This window comes from Bombus pascuorum, chromosome 1 (assembly GCF_905332965.1).
Source record: "Bombus pascuorum chromosome 1, iyBomPasc1.1, whole genome shotgun sequence".
Lineage (NCBI taxonomy): Eukaryota > Metazoa > Arthropoda > Insecta > Hymenoptera > Apidae > Bombus > Bombus pascuorum.
Genome location: NC_083488.1, coordinates 29,670,502 through 29,691,235, shown reverse-complemented (window position 1 = coordinate 29,691,235; position 20,734 = coordinate 29,670,502). Strand labels below are relative to the sequence as shown.

General features: G+C 32.6%; 4 protein-coding genes across 10 annotated transcripts in view; 2 read left to right on the top strand and 2 right to left on the bottom strand.

The window, feature by feature from the left end:
- Nucleotides 1-9,978, top strand: part of LOC132915765 (ecdysone-induced protein 78C) — a 140,229-nt gene extending 130,251 nt beyond the window's left edge. For 2 of the 3 annotated variants that reach the window (XM_060975587.1, XM_060975577.1), the window contains exons 6-8: nucleotides 67-384; nucleotides 698-1,094; nucleotides 1,541-9,978. In XM_060975587.1, the coding sequence (XP_060831570.1) occupies nucleotides 67-384; nucleotides 698-1,090 (711 nt within the window). In that variant the 3' untranslated portion in view covers nucleotides 1,091-1,094; nucleotides 1,541-9,978. The remainder of the gene's footprint in view (nucleotides 1-66; nucleotides 385-697; nucleotides 1,095-1,540) is intronic. The other variant, XM_060975583.1, reaches the window with a different exon arrangement.
- A 1,686-nt stretch (nucleotides 9,979-11,664) lies between these two features.
- LOC132915935 (zinc finger protein 888-like) overlaps nucleotides 11,665-20,734 on the bottom strand; it is an 88,891-nt gene continuing 79,821 nt past the window's right edge. Inside the window, exons 2-5 of one of the 2 annotated variants that reach the window (XM_060975706.1) lie at nucleotides 12,842-13,008; nucleotides 12,638-12,741; nucleotides 12,243-12,556; nucleotides 11,665-12,181 (exon numbers count right to left, since the gene is read on the bottom strand). In XM_060975706.1, the coding sequence (XP_060831689.1) occupies nucleotides 11,721-12,181; nucleotides 12,243-12,556; nucleotides 12,638-12,741; nucleotides 12,842-12,862 (900 nt within the window). In that variant the 5' untranslated portion in view covers nucleotides 12,863-13,008 and the 3' untranslated portion in view covers nucleotides 11,665-11,720. Of the gene's footprint in view, nucleotides 12,182-12,242; nucleotides 12,557-12,637; nucleotides 12,742-12,841; nucleotides 13,332-20,734 lie in introns of those variants that run through there. The other variant, XM_060975702.1, reaches the window with a different exon arrangement.
- Nucleotides 15,101-18,951, top strand: LOC132915957 (probable protein phosphatase 2C T23F11.1). Its single transcript, XM_060975724.1, has 5 exons — nucleotides 15,101-15,501; nucleotides 15,876-16,078; nucleotides 16,318-16,523; nucleotides 16,594-16,819; nucleotides 16,895-18,951. Exons 1-5 carry the CDS (start codon nucleotides 15,479-15,481, stop codon nucleotides 17,224-17,226), a joined length of 990 nt encoding a protein of 329 aa, XP_060831707.1. The 5' UTR covers nucleotides 15,101-15,478; the 3' UTR covers nucleotides 17,227-18,951.
- On the bottom strand, nucleotides 17,495-20,569 carry LOC132915739 (ADP-ribosylation factor GTPase-activating protein 2). 4 transcript variants are annotated; one of them, XM_060975561.1, is made up of 8 exons: nucleotides 20,436-20,569; nucleotides 19,917-20,108; nucleotides 19,713-19,844; nucleotides 19,587-19,619; nucleotides 18,953-19,252; nucleotides 18,508-18,782; nucleotides 17,936-18,305; nucleotides 17,495-17,851 (listed from the first exon to the last, which is right to left on the bottom strand). In XM_060975561.1, exons 1-8 carry the CDS (start codon nucleotides 20,508-20,510, stop codon nucleotides 17,597-17,599), a joined length of 1,632 nt encoding a protein of 543 aa, XP_060831544.1. In that variant the 5' UTR covers nucleotides 20,511-20,569; the 3' UTR covers nucleotides 17,495-17,596. The 4 variants fall into 4 exon arrangements, with proteins under 4 accessions (XP_060831544.1, XP_060831538.1, XP_060831551.1 ...); XM_060975555.1 differs by having other exon boundaries at nucleotides 17,495-18,305; XM_060975568.1 differs by lacking the exon at nucleotides 19,587-19,619.

Sequence of the window (20,734 nt, the reverse complement as noted above, 5' to 3'; positions counted from 1 at the left end):
TTAGAATGACGCGGTGGAACTGGAACTGGCAGCAACGCCTGTTTCTTTTATAATCCTGCTGATTAGGCGAGTACTTCTTCGCAGCCCGCCAGCCCAGAGGACCCAGAGGCGGCATCCTCGACAGCAGAAACAGTGGAATCGCAAAGGATCTGGCTTTGGCAACAATTCGCCACTAGGATAACGCCATCGGTACAAAGGGTGGTGGAGTTTGCCAAAAGGGTGCCAGGATTTTGTGATCTTTCGCAAGACGATCAATTAATTCTGATTAAGGTCGGTTTCTTTGAAGTCTGGCTAAGCCATATCTCAAAGATGACCACTGACAGTTCGATGACATTCGAGGATGGTACTTATATCACTAGGCAACAAATGGAATTGATGTACGAGGTAAGAACTCGCTTGTCGTTTTCTATGGCCGTAGGTTACAATCAGTGTCTAATAATTCGATGTGAAAAACAGCATAAATATCTGAAAATTGAAACGTATTGCGATACAGTCTCGTTTATAAGAACAAGCTAATACTCGAGTATTCAAATATACGAACTTATAACTAAATCTCAGTTATCCGAACAATGGTCGAGCGTAACTTGAATTATCCCGTGACTATTAAATTTTCAATCTCACTCGATATCGCAACGACACAAAATGTCAGAGAATATCAACGATCGTCCATTAATTGATCAATACGAAACAAAAACAGCCAGACTTCGTGTCTGCTTTGATGCAATTCACTTCGGCCTTAAACGCCCATCAACTATCGGACACCGAATTGGGCCTTTTCTCCGGCGCCGTTCTTCTGGGTGAAAGACCAGGTCTGAACGACGTGAAAACAGTGCAGAGGCTTCAGGATCGTCTTTTGGAGGCGCTGAAAGTTCAAGCGTTACGGAATCACACGGTTTCCGGCGAAGCTACTTCCGCGGGAGGTTGTTCCGGTGTCTCGAGCGTCTCACAAAGGATACCAGAATTAAGAACTCTGGGTGCCAGACATGCGAATCTGCTCGACTGGTTCAGGAGGAACTGGACCAAGCTCAAATTGCCACCCCTGTTTGCCGAGATATTCGACATTCCTAAGTGTGAAGAAGATCTTCAGTGAAGAGGTAAATTACGATTTCTTTATGTTCTCTAAACTCTTAACAACTACAGTGCAATATTCGTCACCGCTAATCCATAGAAATACATTAAATATCTAAAGTATATGATAATCTTTATAATGTTTGCTAAATAAAACAGATCCCTTTCGTCCCTTTAATTGCGTTCACGAAAGATCGAAATCTGCATAAACAACCTAGATCTACCGATGAGATTCTACTGTATTAAATAGGTCGAAATGGTGTTTACATGGGATATCTAAAGTCCCATCTTCGAATAATTCGAATCTTTCTTATTCTTCCAATCTCGTGATGCGCGTTACTCGCGAAGTCGCACTCCATAAATCCACGTTTGCATTTTCGTCCACGCCCCTCAGCTCCACGATTCGATTTGCAATTCAACGCGGCAATCTGTACGATAGCGAAGAATTTTAATGGTGGGATCGTCTTTGAAGAATGTTTCAGAGTACATCGAGTTAATTCGACGAGAATGAACGGCCCTGCCGGAAGAGTCTTTCTAATTGCCGGTGTTCATCGCACAAATGCAGCTCGGACCTCGAGGACGATTTGTTTTCGCTCGTTGGCGGTGACGTACAGCGGTACGATGACGAGACGACGATTCGATTTGAACGAAAAAGGAAAAAAAGGAAGCGCAAAGACCGCTGCGATCTGCCACCGATATGGCGACTCGATCTTCGCCATCATCGAGATCCATCTTGTGTTCTTCACTTTGTTTCACTCGTACAGACTGGGAAGATGGATCGTTTGGCGAGGCGAAGGGTACAGATTGCTGATCGAAACACTCTTGACACAATATACGAAGAGAAAGAGAAAATTTATCCAATTAACAGGAATAGAACGAACTATACAATGCGAACAATCGACTATTGGATCGATTACGTATTGGACGAAGTATATATATATATATATATATATATACATAGGTGTGTGTGTATGTGTGTGTATATATATATATATGTACGACGAGTGAATAACTTTTAAAAAGTTACTAGATTTTGAAAAAGAAAAGTACTCTTTCTTTGAGATAATTATAAGGGCAAGCCCTCCTTCGATTGTTCTAAATCGTGCAAGGGGCAGGTAGATAATTCAAAATGGGATTTTCAAATAGAAGGAATTTGTATCATTCGCTATATGTATGCAATAAGACGCACTACTCCAACGAAAGCATTTTAAATAAGTACATAGTGAAGTCGGTGAGCAAGGAATCAAGTTTCGTATCATGTTGGTCTGGCGCATATCGTTGATTGCAATAAAGCGACGTAGTGATCGAACACGCGTCGCATCAAAAAGATAGCACAAAATCGTGATCGCTTTACAAGGCACGTTTATTATTACGATTTTATCCAGTTAAAATAATTCTCAAGCGAATTTTTCGGAACCTTGGCTAATCGAGGATCGTATAAACGTTCAAAGTGCAGTCCGTGTGCAGCGATCTGTCGAAAACAGTGATCGAAAAATCTCACGAATACATACGAGTACAAGATGCAACGTCGAACTTGTAAACATATCGAGAACATAATATCATATTTTTTTCATGCAATCGACTCTCAAAAATACCGTTTCCATCCCCCAGTGTGAAAACTGTGACTCAATAGATAGCTGCACGTTCACGCGATCGCAAAAGAGAATAAATATATAAATAAATATGGTGGTACGTACATATAAATGATACACGCATGTTGCAACGTGGACGAATGCATGCGCGTACAAAACTGACACTTAGACACTTAATATACATATACAAAGTAAAAAGTTTCACGCTATATAAAAGCTCAAAAGGAAATCTTTATAGGACGTATCTCTCTAGATGCATCCGCTACGAATCTCAATCTATGCAATCTCTATTTTTATTACTTGACAAGTAGTATAGTGAATTACCTTTATGGATATTGTTGCGTCGCTTCAGGGTGTTCCGCGGAAAGTGAGAATAACATGCTCGAAGTTGTTCTTTCGTTAAGACTTATAAAATTCTCGGTGTAAGGATTTTTAGTGAATAAATCTCGCGTACGTAACGAAAAAAAGAAACGAAGAAAAATAAAAGTTAAAGAATTAAACGTTGTGTATAATAATATAATGTACTTGTTACGTTGAACTGTTGTATTTGTTATCGATCCACGGCCGAAAATCGTTTTCCGATCGTTGACAAAATCCTGAAGTGAGCATGTTTGAATCTTCGAACTCTTGAACGCTAATAATTCTCTGACAATGACTAGCATGTAACGTGTATCGATATGTAATTAATATACATATACATATGTATATATACAGTGGTGGATAAAAGAACATCTAAGGAATTAAATCATCATAGTAAACGCTATAATTTATTAAGGAGGAACTATATTTTATAACACGGGTCACAGTATAGTATGAGAATATATATGATCTGAAAAGGGATGAAACAAATAATTATATGTATAGGGATGAGAAAGAATGTATTTTATTTGAAGAAAGCGATATTTTAATCAAGAAATGAAAGATTCATTAGACAAAGTAGTATAAATTTGATTGAAACGCTTTATCGATATATTATTTACGCCGAATTTAAGATTTAATGTTCTTTTAGATTTTCTTCTGGTCTGATTAAATTTCTTATTCCATTATCAATTTTATGATGTTCGTTCGTGGATAATTTATGGATTTACACTACTTTGTAAAAGATATTATTAATAGATAATTAATTCCTATTAAGTCCTATTATATGAATACAACTTCGCAAACGAATGAATATCTACATATCAGAGAGAGGGAATTTCATAAATCAATCATACAAATATTAGCATTAAACATACATTTACGCAAATACATAAAAATATGAATTTTTAACCTTTTCTTTAGCCATCACTGTATATATTATATATTCATGGTGAGAAATGAAGAAAATGTAAGTTTATCTATTAGAGAAATTAATGTTTTATCTAGCGTCGTACTTAAATTAAATATAATATATCGTCGATATATCACTGTCGCTAAAAAAAGGAAAGAAAATGTGAAAAAGACTATCTTCACGGTAACTAGAAGGAGGAGAAAAAATTCCAACTCTAAACGCTCACATCAAGTTGTGAATAAACATATCATACCTAATTAATATATTGAACAAAGAAGGGAGATATCATCGTTTAATATAATATAAATATGAGTCTATATATATATTAAAATATATATATAAAGATTATAAATCTATATGCAAGAAAAATAGTTATTAAACGCATTATGTCGAATGAGCGTAGATCTACAATAGTAGGCCATTTTTCAATCCACTAAGGCAACAAAAATTTATATGCGTGTACATTCATACACATGCGCATACGTATACACACGTGAACGTAATTATAATTTTCTTTTTCCTATTTCTGATCCCTCTGATAAAAAATCAACAACCGAATGCTTCTCTCGGCTCTCTTACAATTTACCAAAACAGATCTGCGCAAAAAGATGATGTAATAAGAGAGGAAAGCACGTGCAGCGAGTCGTGCTGAAATATCTTTTAAATTATTACTAATATCTTGTCCTCTTCGTCGCGAGACACGTAAAGGAGGAAAATTTCAATAAAATGTAAACAAATCAAGTCACTTGATATACCTATATGTATGTATGAGAATTTTTATGTGTACATAAATTCTGCAACTTGAATCGATTTAGTGGCGTCCTAATCATCTATATTAAAGTAGAAACGAAAATGAAGAGAGAAAAAGTTACGACATTTTCCTCCTGTGATATTTGAATTGCGATTCGTTTGTTTGTTTCTTTCTTTTTTTCTATCTTTTTATTCAAAATTTCTAGTCCCCACGACTTATTCGCCAAGTTAATAGTCGCGTAACACGATACGCTCGTAAACGTTGTTGGAACACGTTAATCGAAACGGCCAAATACTTAAATAACGATATTAATATAACCTAATGATTACTCGATCACGCCGGCCAATCATCTTTACTAGGTTTCTCCTATTGAACTCAATGCTATCGTCACATAAGTCATTGAATCTCATAAACGTTCAAAAATATGCTATATTCCAATCACATAACCTCAACTTGTTTCATCAAATATGGTTGATTCGTCTTTGTACATTGTCTAACTATTATTTCATCATAATTCGAGAAATAAATGATTGGCCGGCATAATCAAAAAAGCTAATAAGAATGAGAATTGATGTTATATTGTTTAAATTAAAGAGCAATAACCTTTCTTTTCCTTTCCCTCGTCTCGTGTTCCGACCGAAGCGCAAAATCGCCTTTTCCTCTTTACACGTTTCCTCTCAGTCTCGTTTCCATTCCCCCCGTTCCATCCACTTTAATCTCGTGTGCTATTTGCTCTCATATGCTACTTTTTAACATTGAGATTTCGGTCATGGTGCTATAATATCTGTACATATACTGTGGGAATCGTTGTGTAATCAATGTACCATTATTATTAATATTATTCGAACTATAATCGCATCCAATATAGTTATTATTATTATTTTATTATTTTGATATACTCATATTTACATGACCGTTACGTTTAACAATACATCAACTTATAAATTTGTCTCGTAATTTGCGCACGAATATTGGGAAACGCTAACAAAGAAAAAAAGATGGCGATTCCTTTCATTTCAGAGATAAAAATATATAGTAAATATATATATATATATAAATATATACATATATTCCGCCCGTAAAACAGGACTCTGCAATAATCATGATTTTGTTTGATATTGATTCTATGATTGTATATTTATAGATAAGTTGAGCTCAAGCGTGCATCTCGTTGCGTACGCTATATCACATATATTATACATACTCTTCATTTTTATATAGGCGAGATATCGACTGCATACTATATCTATACCGGATGTGTTATAAATCGTAAAACAATCAGGAAAATGGAAGATTCCACTGTCAAATATAAGACGATCCCCAAAATAAAGGTATTCCTGAATCTGAAGTTCTAGCATCTTTGACAGAAACTTGACGATAACCTAAATAGTACTTTCTAAATTATATGTTAGGTAGATTCGTAAGAGGTCGTCCTATATCCGGCACAGAATCTGCATGGTTTTTCTCTGATCGATTCACGATTTATAAAACAGCCTATGTATAAAACGATATATCGAAGTGATTAAGGTGACGATGACGATGGATGACGGCGTGCCAAGCAAGGCGGGAATTGTTCTTTAAAAGCAAAAAAAATATAATATTACATATATATGTATAAAATAATATAAACGACGATAATGATATTAAGGTAAATAAGTACGACAAAACGACTGCTCTATACTGCTAAAGTACAAATGTTTCATTTATTTGTTTTATAAAAACGATATCGATTTGTTAGAGATTAGGTTTAATGCGTGCACGCTCAAGCGCGCGATGTACGTGTAATTATATTTATTTGTTAATCTCTCCCTATATCTTTCTCTCTCTCTCTCTCTCTCTCTCTCTCTTTCTTTTCCTCTCTCAAGTATAATAATGTGGCCCCTCCATCTACATATATAGCGTCCTAACGTGACGCATACACAATAACGTGATACGCTCATGCTCGCTCATTTCACGTTCACCACGACATCTAATTTCACACGCAATCCACATATCTCTCCTGCCGTACTTATGTAATAGTCGCATGACATATGACAGTTTGGTCCTAGTAATATATGGGTGCGTACAGGTACATAAGGATACGAAATTCGTCGTTTTCGTCGTAACACGCACAGATTTTGAGCTCCTCATACCCCTCTCACGGATAATCACCATGGTGGTGTCAGATGATCGATGCTGAATAGTAGGAAATATAACTTACAAACTATACCTAACAGAATGGTTCTTTTTGTGCAGCGTTTCCCAATCGTTCTCATTTTTGCCAATTAACTTAACGAGCCTTGACCTTTTATGTTTTCTAACTAAATTTTTTACCATTTGTAATTATGAATATATCGTATTGTGAAAAGGTCGTTCTGAAAAGGTGCAAAGGTGTATGTAATATAAAGAAAATCTTATAAATCATGAACTACCTTTGGATATAACTGCTTACTATTTCTAAGCTAAAGATTTTCACTTTTTGTAAACAATATGTAGATTGGGAAATGTTGATTTGTTTAATCAAGATGCGACAATAATACGTATATATTGTTTAATTGCAAAAAAATAAATCGTATAAGTATGATTACTTATGAAATTATAATGACGTGATTCAGCAATTTTGTTCGTTAGATACAACAAATGATTTCAACTACTGTTTTGTCGTTGTAAAATGTTTTAATTCATTTGTGCTCAAAATGTCGAAAACAATGCATGAATTTTAAGAAACTTTCATGTTTTAATTCAGAATATTATTGCCAGATAAAAGCGTGAAAAATATTTTTCTAACAAAAAAGACACTAATTTTTTAATGCGCCTCTACTACAAATAATAGTTCCGAGCAAAGATGAATTAAAATGAATTTAATATTTCATACAACGCTATTTGTATTACAAATTCAATAAATACGTTATTATTGTCGTTGCTTGATTCAATCATATATTCAGCGTTATATTTCCATCTCATTCATGGGTGTTCATTAAATATTATTTTCTCTTTTATATTACTTCACCTACGATCGTACTTAATCGCATCAGTATCGTTTCATCCGATAACCGATTAATTTCCGACATATCAGAATATATCTGCTAAATCGAATAGCAATTCAATTAACATTTAATCCTTTCGCAATGCAATATGTTTTCCCTATTTTTCATCAGGCGGCCTGCATTAATTTATCGTACAAATAATACACGCTTCTGTTCATATGAATATCTTAGCGCGAAGTATTTTTATGGTGTATAAATAATTTTGAAAGAATTATATATGACATTTAGTTTGAAATAAAATTACACGTGATAAGGTACGCAATTTAAATTAATTCAACAAATGCAAAGAGTTTGAGTAAATAGGGAAAACAACGGAAGAAATAAAATAAAACAAAGTAATTAACCGAAGAAAGAATCGCTATTGAAACTATTGGATGATTCACGAAATTGGAATCCAAAGGAAATGCAATGGAAAATAATTGTCATGCTGTTCGTAATGCATCACGATCTAACGGATGCACGAAGAAATAAAGAAACAAAATAATGTATGTATATCTCTATCATACATACCGTCGCAATAATCGATCGATATTTTATATTTTTTTCCTGTAAGACAAAAGTTTGTCCACTTTAGCTCTTTGCAAATATGCGCGTATCGATCGTATTTTTGTAAATCTTCTAGAAACCGATTTCATCTGAAGTTCACGCTGCCGATATTGAACGTCTCGTAACGTAAAATTGTTTTGCAACGAATCGCGATAAAAAGAAAAAAACGAAGTAGATCGCAGAGAGTTAAAATGCTCGGACAACGTTTGTCGACGGTAGAATACTTGACCATTTGAGTGCAGAGGATCGTGACCGCGTTCCTCGATACTCGGACAAGAAATACGAAAAGCACAGAAACGCTTCTCATATTTCTTCCGTTATAAAACAACTATTGGACATGCACAACATCGTATGTCCAGCAGTTGTGCCTTTACATTGAGAAAATCGTTCGTGATTCACTGTTATTTGATCAGTATCAGTTAATAAACTTTTTAAATAGTGTTAAAAAATAAAGGCAACATTTCTTTCTGTCTCGAATCCTTCATTTTACCCAAACTCCCAAAACACATTCTATTATTTAAAATCTACAATTTAAATGTATACATAAAACTACTCTCTGCACTCAAATGGTTCAATCAATTGTTTAACGAGATTTTAATTGTCGTATAAGATCGTTTTGCGATAACAAATACAGGCGAGCTGAAACAATCGAAATGGAATTAAATTAAATTAATTATGTAAACCGTAATGAATTTAACTTGAATCTCGAATGCATACTTTTTAGTAAACACTGTTGATACAATGATAGTGTAAATGGATTAAAAAATCTTGTATGTGTGTTAGAATTATTCGTAGGCAATTAGAAAACGTAAAGTTTCTTAGTCGTTCACATTCATGGCTTCCTTCTTTCGTATTTCCGCTCATTCTTCGTCACGCAAAGATGGAAAATTCAAGTATTAGTCATTTGTCCAATTAGCTTAATATATAATGTCGATATTTTAAAAACAACAATGTCGATAAAATCGACTTTCGATCTGATCATATAAATGTTTAATTATTATTCGAAATTGTTTTAGAGGTTAGAAACTGCTCGAAACGTCTTCTGTAGTTCACAGTGGGAAGATATACGAAAAATTGCGATACAATACAATATTATGAAAGTTACTACTAAATGTAATTATCAGAAACATGTTTCCATAAAATTGTTTTAATTAATATTCTGTTAAATATTTCCTTTCTTGTAATAACAGAGTTAAAAATATTTTTCACATGGTTATATTGTGTATTTTTTATGCGTGTTTTTAATAGTGTAAGCAAGTTCCGAATTTTCCGGAACGACCGGAATAATACGGGTATTCATACTTAGATATTCATACTATCCGGATAATGATTCAGTAGTATACGTAAAGCAATATCTGTTACCTGAATAAGTACCTGTGTTATTATTTTATTTTTTGACACTAAAGTGTAATAAAAACTTCTAATTGTAAAAAATTATTTGCAAAAATCCAGATGAAACAGAATTATCAAGATATTGAAATAATACTTTTAAAAAGGAATACAATTCACATTCATATATTACTAACTGACCATCTGAGTACCTTGGCTTAAACTATAAATATCTGTTTTATTCGGATAATATGAGTATCCATTGCTTAGAATACGCATTAATATTTTAATATAAACAAATTTCGAAATATAAAAATTTAATTTTATAATCTTGACAATGGAATGTTTTTTTAATTGTTTTTGTATTTACATAAAATATATTTATATTTATATTAATTCGTTAAATGGTTTGTACCAATTATAATCCTTTGTTTAGTATAATTAGAAAGAAAACAAGAAATATAACTAAAAACAAGTTAATATGCATGGACTATATTGTATTTAAATTATATCCACTAGCTGCAAATGAAATCCAAAATTACAGTGGACTATAGTTTATATCTACAATGATGATTGAAGAAATTAAATAATATAATAGGGTACAAAACTATGATCAAGTTTTGGAAAAATATAAAATAAAGTTATTTTATGAGATAAATACAACTTTTTATTATACAGGATTATGAACAAACATCTTTATTAATTGTGGAATAAAAATGAAAAATGCTGTAAATTACAGACATAATATATAAAAATTAACAAATTTAACATTAATAATAAATTTATAGTAACCTCTTGCCTTATGATTTAAGTTTCTACAGCGCGTGCCGTAACCATCGGCAAAGTCGATCAGACGTCGTGCCATTTCACGGTCTGACTGCGCGTTTAAAGTTGATTCAATTTATCATTGAACAAGATTTTTAAGAGTATATTTCTAATATTTTTCAAGGAAATATATCTGCGCGGCCTAATGCGACCAAGAAAGAAAATGTTTGTCGCATGTAGCCCGAAGAATGTACCACATTTCTCGCTCATGTTTCTTATGTTTGGCCAGAAGAACGCACCATGAGTCTAACTCGTGTTTATGTTTGGCCAGAAGAACGTACCATGAGTCTAACTCGTGTTTCTTATGTTTGGCCAGAAAAATGTACCACGAGTCTAACTCGACGTTGTTGATTAAGAGGTAAGTACAATTAAATAAATATTCTTAAATGTTTCAAATATCTTCAATAAAAATTTTACCTTCATTAGAATATAGAACTGTTAGACACAAATAAACAAAACTAAGATTTTTCTTGCCAGCTATTACTTTTTCTATAATCACAATTCAAATTCACCTTAATTTTGTTGCTGCTAAGTTTTAATACGTGTATTTGCACTGTATATTTATGTGTCAAATATTTATATTAAAATATAATGTTAAAAAATATAAATTCCAGTAAATTAAAACTATTAATAAGAGAAGAAAATTATAGATGATAATAAGTGCTAACAAATTTCTATAAATTTGAAAAGTAAAGAAATGGACACAATTACTTTATATATATGTCGGATTGGGGTTAGGGGCGTTTAATGAGTCTTCGCCGGTGTTGTTCATTGTTATTACACAAACGTTTATTACACAGATATAGTTGGTACAAGATTGATAAGCGGCCGCGGTAACTAGACGCTAATGACAATGACCCTATACTTTGCTTCGTAGTCTAAGTCGGACTCGTCTTACTACTCGTGATACAAGGATCGCTTGATTAGCTCTTTGCTAAGACGTAGATTCACCGATTGTACACACACAACACACAAACACACGCGTATGGCTAATGAGACTGCCCGAAAGAGAATGACTTTCCGTCACGACGACGCTGCAGAGAAAAACTATGATAGGATGTGCCTAAGGGCACGAGATCATCGGATTCGTCAAAGAAAGCCTCCGCACGGAGGGTGAGGGAAATAGACGTTGCTGTTAATTGGTTAATTTCTATGTATATAATATGTATATATATAAATATATAATAAATAATAATATATATAATATATAATATATAAATAAATATGTATATATATATATATATATATTTATTTATTTATTTATTTATTTACGATTAAATATTTATGATAACATTTTATGTTATAGAAATAGGCTAATTACAATCTGCATTACAATTTGATTCTGTTTCAAGTTGGTGTAAGTATGGTATAGTGTTTTCTCCTTTTAATACCATTTTTTCTACTTTTGTTGGTAAAATAACTCCAACTAATTTAGACAGTGCACTCTTTCTAACTACCCCAGCATCTTTCCTTTTTTTGCGATGTATTCTTTTTTTGAACTCTCTTCTCCTTTTTACTGACATGTGTCGTTTCTGAATATGTTCTGCTAATTTTCCTTTCGTTGCAACCTTTCTTTTACATATATCACACTCATATCCTTCTCCAAGGTGACAAATCCGTATATGATAATTTAAATTACTTTTAAAGTAATAAACACGAGAGCATTTTTCAAAAGGACAAGGTATAACAGATCTATTTTCCATGTGAACTTGACAGTGCATTTTAAAATGTCGTTTATTCAAAAATATTTTACCACAGTTGTTGCATTTGTAATCTGGAAACATAATTATAAGTATTTGAAATTAAAAATCTTTGAATTTAAAATTAATATTTACCAATTACATGTTGAGTTTTTTTATGAGCACAAAGATGCAGCCATTTTTTAAAAACTTCATTACATCCTGGCATGCTGCATGGATATTGTTTACCTCGTTGATCATGATATGTTTTTTTCTTAGAACTTTTATTACGTTCATCACGTTTATGTGAAACCGAATTATGTTTTGCCATATGTATCTTCAACTGGTATTTTTTTTCAAAAGTTTCATTACATTCTTTGCAAGTTATCTTGTCAGGATTTATATGCATTTTATTATAATGACGTTTTAAGTTATGTTGATTAGATATATGTAATGGGCATTCTGGGCATCTTAAATCAAATTAAAATACAGTATTAAAGTTTAAGATATAAAATAATAAAGCAATTCACCATAAGATAAAATTTACTTACTTATATAACCTTTTTATTGTATTGTGGCTCTCCATATGTCGTTTCAAATGACAATTGTTAGTATAAGCTTTATTACATTCTGGATAGGTACATTTGTAGTCTCTCTACAAATACATGAACCACACTTATTTAAATGCAATTACTAACAAACAACTAAAAATAGATGTTAAAATATAAAAGACTTATATAGAATGTAAACATTACCTCTCCTGTGTGAAATTTCATATGCCTTTTTAATCGAGATGGTCTACGAAAAGATAAATTGCAACCATCAAAAATGCATTTGTGAGGCTTTTCATCTTTTTTGGTTTTAGCAGCAACATCAACGTCTTTCACCAAACCACTAGATTCTGACAAAACACTCTCAGATTCTGACAAAACACTGTCAGTTTCTGAATTTGTATCATACCCCATTTTATTTCCTTTACAGTACATCCGAAAATAAGTTATTATATATTAACATATTATAAATATCTACAACATATATAAATACATATTATTTTTATATATACATCCATATTTTATTTACATTATAAATTCTGTTACATTACATTATTCTTTTATGATAATTATTATTCTATCTTGATAATTTAAAATTATGGTAATTAAATTTGATAATGTAAATTTTCCAAATGTTGATAATATTTTACATATCACATTCTTTATGTAGACAAAACATTTTTGCCATTAAACTATTAATAACGTGCCACAAACAGAAATGAGTAGGAAGATTGCCGATGCTTATGGAAAAAATTCAGCCAAAAGTATGCTCCATTATCGCCTCTAGCGGTCAAATGGCCAAACTATATACACATTTCTTCCTTCGGCGCTTTTGATGGTAGAAACTACGTATACACATAGATATACTCAACGAGAGAGCCGTACGAAGTTGGCCGGAAAGCAAACACTTAATGGCGATTCGAAAACGAGCGGTTAAACCATAGAGATATGTATATGTCGGAGAGTCGTTGTAGTTAGGATTAGGGCCAGGGGTGTGAAATGAATCTTCACCAGAACTATCCATTGTCGCTATACAATCGATGCTATTTATTCACATAAGTGTAGATAGTACAGAGTAGACAGGTAACTACGGCGATCAACAAGATAATAACTACACGTTACTCAAGGTTTATATCTGGGTCTTGGATAAAACGTGGAGTATTCACTGACTATATAAAGCGTTGTCTTCTCACTGATGAGATCGCACGAGAGAGAATGAATGATCCATCGCGGTGATGCTAGAGAGGAAAACTATGATAGCTTGTGTCTAAGGGCACGAGGTCACCGGATTCGTTGCAGAAAGCCTCCACTCAAAAAGTGAGGGAAATGGACGTTGCTGTTAATTGGTTAATTTCTATGTTGGTGGTTAGAAAAGGATGCTAGCCCCCCTTGAGAGAAAGTTACTAGCGGGAAGCGTCGTACGTGAGGAAAACAGATCTCCCGTATCTTCCCGTAGTAGGTGATAGATTTACAGACTGTTAGGACAAAGACTGTTTGTTAATTTGAAAGACCTTAGTTAACTAAGTCCTTGGCTAGCTGAAAATATACTGTGAATAATGCATCGACATCTGGCAATCATCTTGCCTGAAGAATAGGGTCTGTGTGTGGCGAGCCACGGAGCAGAGATTGTTGGAATGTTTACTGTTAGGTGTCGGTACAACCATTTCTTTTAAGGGGAGCTATGCAATTCTATACCTCTGTTAGGTAAAACGTTCATCCCGTGACCGCGGCTACGTTTGACGATTAGTTGTCGCCTCGAGCCCAAACCCATTATCGCAGCTCTCGAACAAATACAATCGGATTATTTAATATTAAATTGTTGCGAGATTTCCTAAGAATTCCAAGGAGAAGGGCCGGTGTCCTTTCATCTCCGACATATAGATAGAATGCGGGAGCGAGCTCAAAAAACAATATGTATAGGAATAGAAAGAAAATGCCGCAAAAAGGCCCTTTGTGTTCTTGTTTTATAATGTATGGATATTCGTATAGTAAATATGTAAATATAACACCGATCAACGAATGACATCAGTATGCAGCTTCTTTTTCCTATTCCAATATAGCATCCACTTATCTCTATATCTCTAAGAACAGAACATTGCGCCGTGAATATCTAAGAGCAAAAGTTTCTCGGTCGATTTTGCCATTTTATATCAGGAGAACATAACGGCATACGAGGTGGCACAATTTTGCCGTTTTTTTTAAATGACGTTACATTCCATAAATTTCTCGAAATGGAAATTTTCGAATTCTTGAAAAAATTTTTCAAAATACATAAGCAATTTTTATTTTTTCATTCTTACCTTTCACTAGTCGCCAATACGAATGTATATTTTCCCTCTCGATATACGTTCGTGGATATGGATATTTCTCCCACCAAAAGTATTGCAGAAGGAACGTACGTATAGTTCCATTATTGGCCACTAGAGGTCCTTCTGATTGTAAATATTTTGACTTCCTATTTTTTGTGACATAGTTGCAGCTGATCGATGAATAATCAGCTGTTGACTTAATACGTTTTAGACGAAGTGGATATTTTTGAGTAATTTTTACGACGTAATTGGTAATTGACAGTGAGATTTTGTATGGCTAAACACGTAACTCATAGCATAAACATACGGTCTTATCAAAGTTATATGATATTGTTTACTTTTTAAAAAATTCTACGAAACGAATAGTAGGTAAAGAGGTTATATTTACCTATGTTCGTTTGACAGTATATGAAGGTGAGATGCGATGCTAAATTAAGATCACATAAATAGAGCAAGAGCTAATTGTAGTATATAAGCGCAAAAATATTATTTTTAAAGGATATTTCTCTAACCTTGAATTGTGGAAGATGCGATGCGTATAAAATTCTGCGAGAGGTTAGATCATCTTTGATGTTTGACGTTAGATCTTAGTTTTGTACAAAGTGTTCGTATCAAACTTACGTACGAATAACAGAAATTATAAACTTTATGTTCTTGACAAGAACAGATTTTACGCAAGGATAAGAAAACATTAACAAATACAATAACTTCGTATTTGCAAAGATAAATATGTAAGCAAAAGCGGGATATAATAAAACGACTATAAAAGAACAGTTAATTATAATTCGCGTAAATAAATCAATAATCAAAATTTCGAAAGAGATATGTTTAATAGAATATTATTTTGGAAATGTGTTAAGTTTAAATTTTATTAATCAAAAGTTATGTAATTTATATTCCAAATAATGGTATGTTGTAAATAATATCAGAATCTTCAGAAAAATAATGGGTCAAACGCTCAGTGAACCTGTAACAGCTAAGAAATTAGCATGCTGCAGAAACTCGAACTATCGAGTTGGAAGTTCCTGTATGCAAGGATGGCGTATCAAAATGGAAGATTGCCATGTTCATATACTTTCATTACCTGACGATCCCGGTACTGCATTCTTTGCAGTATATGATGGTCATGGAGGTAAGAATATGACATAAAAATATAATGTTTTTAATTATAAGCTGAGAATATTATTGTATTGTTTAAAGCTATATACAAGAAGTACTTAAATACCGATTGATTTGAAGCATATAGAAAAAATATACTTTAAAAGAAAATTTCAGGTTTTATTATAATTGCTGTAAATTAGAAATTATAGTACATAAGTTTAAATATATAATTCCTTCCATGCTCAAAGAAGTAATAGATAATATTGATAGGTGCGGCAATGGCACAACATGCTGGAAAACATCTTCATGAATATATAACTAGAAGAAGCGAATACAAAGCTGGTAACATTGTTCAGGCTATACAACAAGGCTTTCTGGAATTAGATAAAGCAATGCAAAATGATGCAGCACTTAAAGATGAACAAGCAGGAACTACTGTTATAGCACTTCTTATAAAGGACAATATTATATATAGTGTAAGTTCTTTCTAAGTTACTGTTTCTTTTTTTATTTTATTGCAATTATTGACATATAAAACCTTTACAGGCAAATGCAGGTGACAGTAGGGCAGTGGCAAGCATTAATGGTAATGCTGTTCCACTTAGTCGCGATCATAAACCTACACTGAAAGATGAACGTGAAAGAATCGAAATTGGTGGTGGCTGGGTTGAATTTAACAGAGTCAATGGTCAATTAGCATTATCTCGTGCTCTGGGAGATTTTATGTTCAAACGGAATGAACGTAAACCACCGCAAGAACAAATCGTAACTGGTAATAGATAATAAAGAATAATATGGAATTCCTAACGAAAAATTAATATATGTTAATGCATCTTTACATTTATAGCTTTTCCTGAAGTTCAAGAGTTTCGAATAACTGAGGATTGGGAATTTGTTGTATTGGCTTGTGATGGTATTTGGGATGTAATGACGAGTAATGAAGTAGTCAATTTTATACGAACACGTTTAGTCCAGTCGAAATTTGGGATAGGAGAAGAACAGGATACAATGGATCCTGAAGAAATTTGTGAAGAGCTTATGAAACATTGCCTTGCTCCAGATGCCTTAATGGGTACTGGTTGTGATAATATGACGGTCATCCTTGTATGTTTCCTTCACGGAAAACCATATTCTCATTTAATTTCACGCTGCAAGGAATCTATTGGTACAAATTCCTAGTTATATAAATTATTGATATTTTATGCCGATCATTTTTTTAAATTCTTTATATTTAATTTTACATCATAATGATGAACAATGTCTCATTGTCATATTTCGTGATGTCAAAGTTTATAAAATTTGCTAAGCTTTTCTATGAGCTTCGTTGTTTTAAGCTTTATGAACACAAGCTTTTAAGAAGAAAGATTGATTTTATATCAACAATATTTTACCTTTCATTATAATTATTAACATGTGTTATTTATAATTTTAAAAAGCAAATTACAAATAAGCTGAATTACAAGTTTTTATTTACAGTTTCGAACAATGGACAAGAAGTGTCCAAATATAAGTATAGTAACAATTTTAGTAAAATGCAGCAAATTTTCGTTCAAAGTCCATAGCGATCTTGTAAAGAAGAAACAGCCGCATTGGCAAGAGAACTTAATCTGCCTGCGACCTTATTTACTCCTTGACGTACACTTTCTCTAACATCATCTAAATCGACTCCAGTTCTTCCACCGCTAAGACGTATTGATAAAGAAGACGTGGGGGATGTGACAGTGGAACTTCCTGTGCCAAAATAATCAGCTGATGAAATACTAGACGAACCCTCGAAACGGCGCAAATTATTTTTACGTTCCCACTGTAAAAAAAGTGGCATAAAATTGTAATTTAAATAGAACGATAGAATGTACAAAAAGAATATTAATATGTAATGACAACTCACAGAATCATCATCTTTGTTGTCCTGAAAATACTGATCGGAACTAATAGCCTTGGCACTACCAAATTTCTTCTGTGCTTCTCCTTCTACCATCGTTTTAACATCATTCTTACTATTATTTGGTTTGCTCAATGGAGCTACACGTTTTGGTGGTTCTGGTTCTGCGATAACAATAACTTCTTCATTACGAGATTTGTTGTTGGTATTGCTAGTGTATGGTGTTGAAAAGACCACATAAAAGTCATCTAAATTAATGAAAGGATCTCGTTCGACATCAACATCTCTCGGTCTTGGTTCAGAAGCAGTTATAGTCCTTGATGATGTTTCCTGCATTATTGTTCTCATATCACCAACTGCAGAATGACTTGCACCACTGTAAATTACACATATTTCCAATATATCGTATTTTATGTTATGTGTACAATATTTACAATTTCTTTCTTTTTTCAGTATTATTACACAAAATAATAATTCTTCAATTATATACAAAATTATATAGATACAGTACATATATTTACAATAATATTTTATATAAATATATGTATACAAGCTTACAAATAAGATATAAACATTACCTTCGTGCATTAAATCCCATACCAAGACGCTCTGCTTGTGTTGCTTTAGAAGGATCTAATTGTTTCGTTCTCTGTTCTATCTTCTTAGCCTGTTCACTTAAATTCTTTTCATAGCGGTAGGCAAGCCGGGTAGCAATTTCATCTTGTTCTTCTTTTGTATTTTCTTGTTGATCTTTCTCCTGTGGTTCTTTATTAGCTTCAGCAACACTTTTTTCTAATTCATCAAAATTTGTTTTGACTCTTTGAGCACCTAACCCACCAGTTTTCTTGCCCAACTGTTATAAAAATATAAAAAATTAATAGCACACTTTTAATTAAAAATGTACTAGTATTTTAAAATTGTATTAGTATTCTAAAGTCGAAATAATAATTTTAAAATTTATACCATTCATTATTAAACTATGTTAAACATAAGTGGTGAATAAATAACCATTTGTATACATACACCACTTCGTTTATTTGGAACCTTTCTGACACCTATGGTTGATTTCCTTTGAGATACCAAGTTTGAGGTAGAATCAGATAACTTAACAGTAGGACCTAAAGAACTAGCAGCAGTTTCTAAGCTATCTTTTTGATTATTTTTGTCCTCATTGTCATTGATTGATACAGAATTAGAAGCAGGAACTGAATTTCCCTCAGGATATACTGAAGATTGATGATATATCTCAGCACTTTCATGTTCTTTAAAAAAATCAATTTCACCTTGCTCTTCAGATGTTGTTGGATCATCATCTAAATGCAGCTACAATAAAACACAACCTTAAGAAAAATTAATTGTTCTAAATGTATTTTAAAACAATCTTTTTTTTTATGATGCTATGTTTTATGTAAGATACATACACGCTGAGCAAGTTAGTCATATAATGAAAATAGTCTGAAACTATTCGTGTAATGAATAAAATAGAACATACAATGATGAATAATTTTGAAAAAATAGTGCATATGTTTTTACAACTATTAAGAACTGAGCATAAAAATGATCACATATCAGCTTTTACAATACTATCTTTAAATAAAGTTTTAAACAAGTATTAGTAATTCGATGATGCTTTTGTAAAAGTAGTTTTACAGCTCACCATTGTCTTATTTTTTGTTGAAGGAAGAAAAACCTATAATTACCATATTTGTAATTATAAAATGTTTAATTAACTAAATTGCATGTTCTGTATGGTGAATATACATACAAACAATGTATATTTTACCTTTGTTCCATAACGCCGCATTGCTTGAGCAGATGCCTGTGCCAATTTTTCTCTATATTGCATAGCAGCACGTGAATTATACTTTTGTTGAGCATCAGTTGTTGTACAATTATGTTGTGCAAAATATTTTCTCTAAAAAGTATAACAAAGATTTCTATAATGTACTGATTTTAATAACAATTAATAATTTCAAATTTCACTAACAGCATTTGCATTTCCACCCAATTGCATGTTTCTCAATTGCAACCAAGTCCAATTTGTGTCAAGTTGAGTAGATCGAACAAATGTTAAATGGACACCTAATCCTCGATGAACTGCAGAACAGTCGATGCATAGGAAAACACCATAAGTCACACTGGACCATGCTGGATTTTTTGCATTGCAATCGAAACATGTCTTAAAAAAAAAATCACAGTACTATATCAAAATATATATTATAGTAATATCTGATTAATTGCTTAATCATAAATTATAGATTTAATTGATGATGTAATACTTTTTTTAATACGAGAATTATAAGGTTATATTATTGTCGAAATGAAAATTGACACAAAATATCCCGTAATATGTGTCATTATGAAATGGAAGATTCCAGGGAAATTACAGGTTGGAAATGAAAATATGACATTAACATCAAGATTATTTTCAGATCAAATACTTTTGTAATTTTATACAATCCGACGCGCAACATTGCACGGAAAATTAAAAAATGAAGAAGCAAACCTTATTTGTCGGAATAGCTCGTAATCTTTTAAAAATTTCCTCAATATCACTTTTACTAGGCGCTGGATCTGCCATTTTTGACGTGTTGTCAATGACTTCGCAAAGTATTCTGGGACGCGTGGCGGCGGCTTTTTATACAAAGAGGTCGCTTGCTTGTAATTCAAAGCGAATAATTTACTAGAAGCAGCTCGAAGTCATTGTTAATATTTTAAGTTCATATAAACATTGTCATTCACTTTTAATATGAGGGATGCAAATTATTTTTAGATATTTAATAGATAATAAAACATGTATAATAT

What these genes read in the sequence shown, in the direction of transcription:
- LOC132915957 (XM_060975724.1), top strand. Translation starts at nt 15,479, where the DNA reads ATGCGTATAAAATTCTGCGAGAG. An exon ending in CGTATAAAATTCTGCGAGAG is followed by an intron (nt 15,502 to 15,875) that starts GTTAGATCATCT and finishes AAATAATATCAG; the next exon opens with AATCTTCAGAAAAATAATGG. An exon ending in GCAAGAACAAATCGTAACTG is followed by an intron (nt 16,820 to 16,894) that starts GTAATAGATAAT and finishes TTACATTTATAG; the next exon opens with CTTTTCCTGAAGTTCAAGAG.
- LOC132915739 (XM_060975555.1), bottom strand. Translation starts at nt 20,510, where the DNA reads ATGGCAGATCCAGCGCCTAGTAAAAGTGATATTGAGGAAATTTTTAAA. An exon ending in TGGGTGGAAATGCAAATGCT is followed by an intron (nt 19,845 to 19,916) that starts GTTAGTGAAATT and finishes TATACTTTTTAG; the next exon opens with AGAAAATATTTTGCACAACA. An exon ending in ATGGGATTTAATGCACGAAG is followed by an intron (nt 18,306 to 18,507) that starts GTAATGTTTATA and finishes TGTAATTTACAG; the next exon opens with TGGTGCAAGTCATTCTGCAG.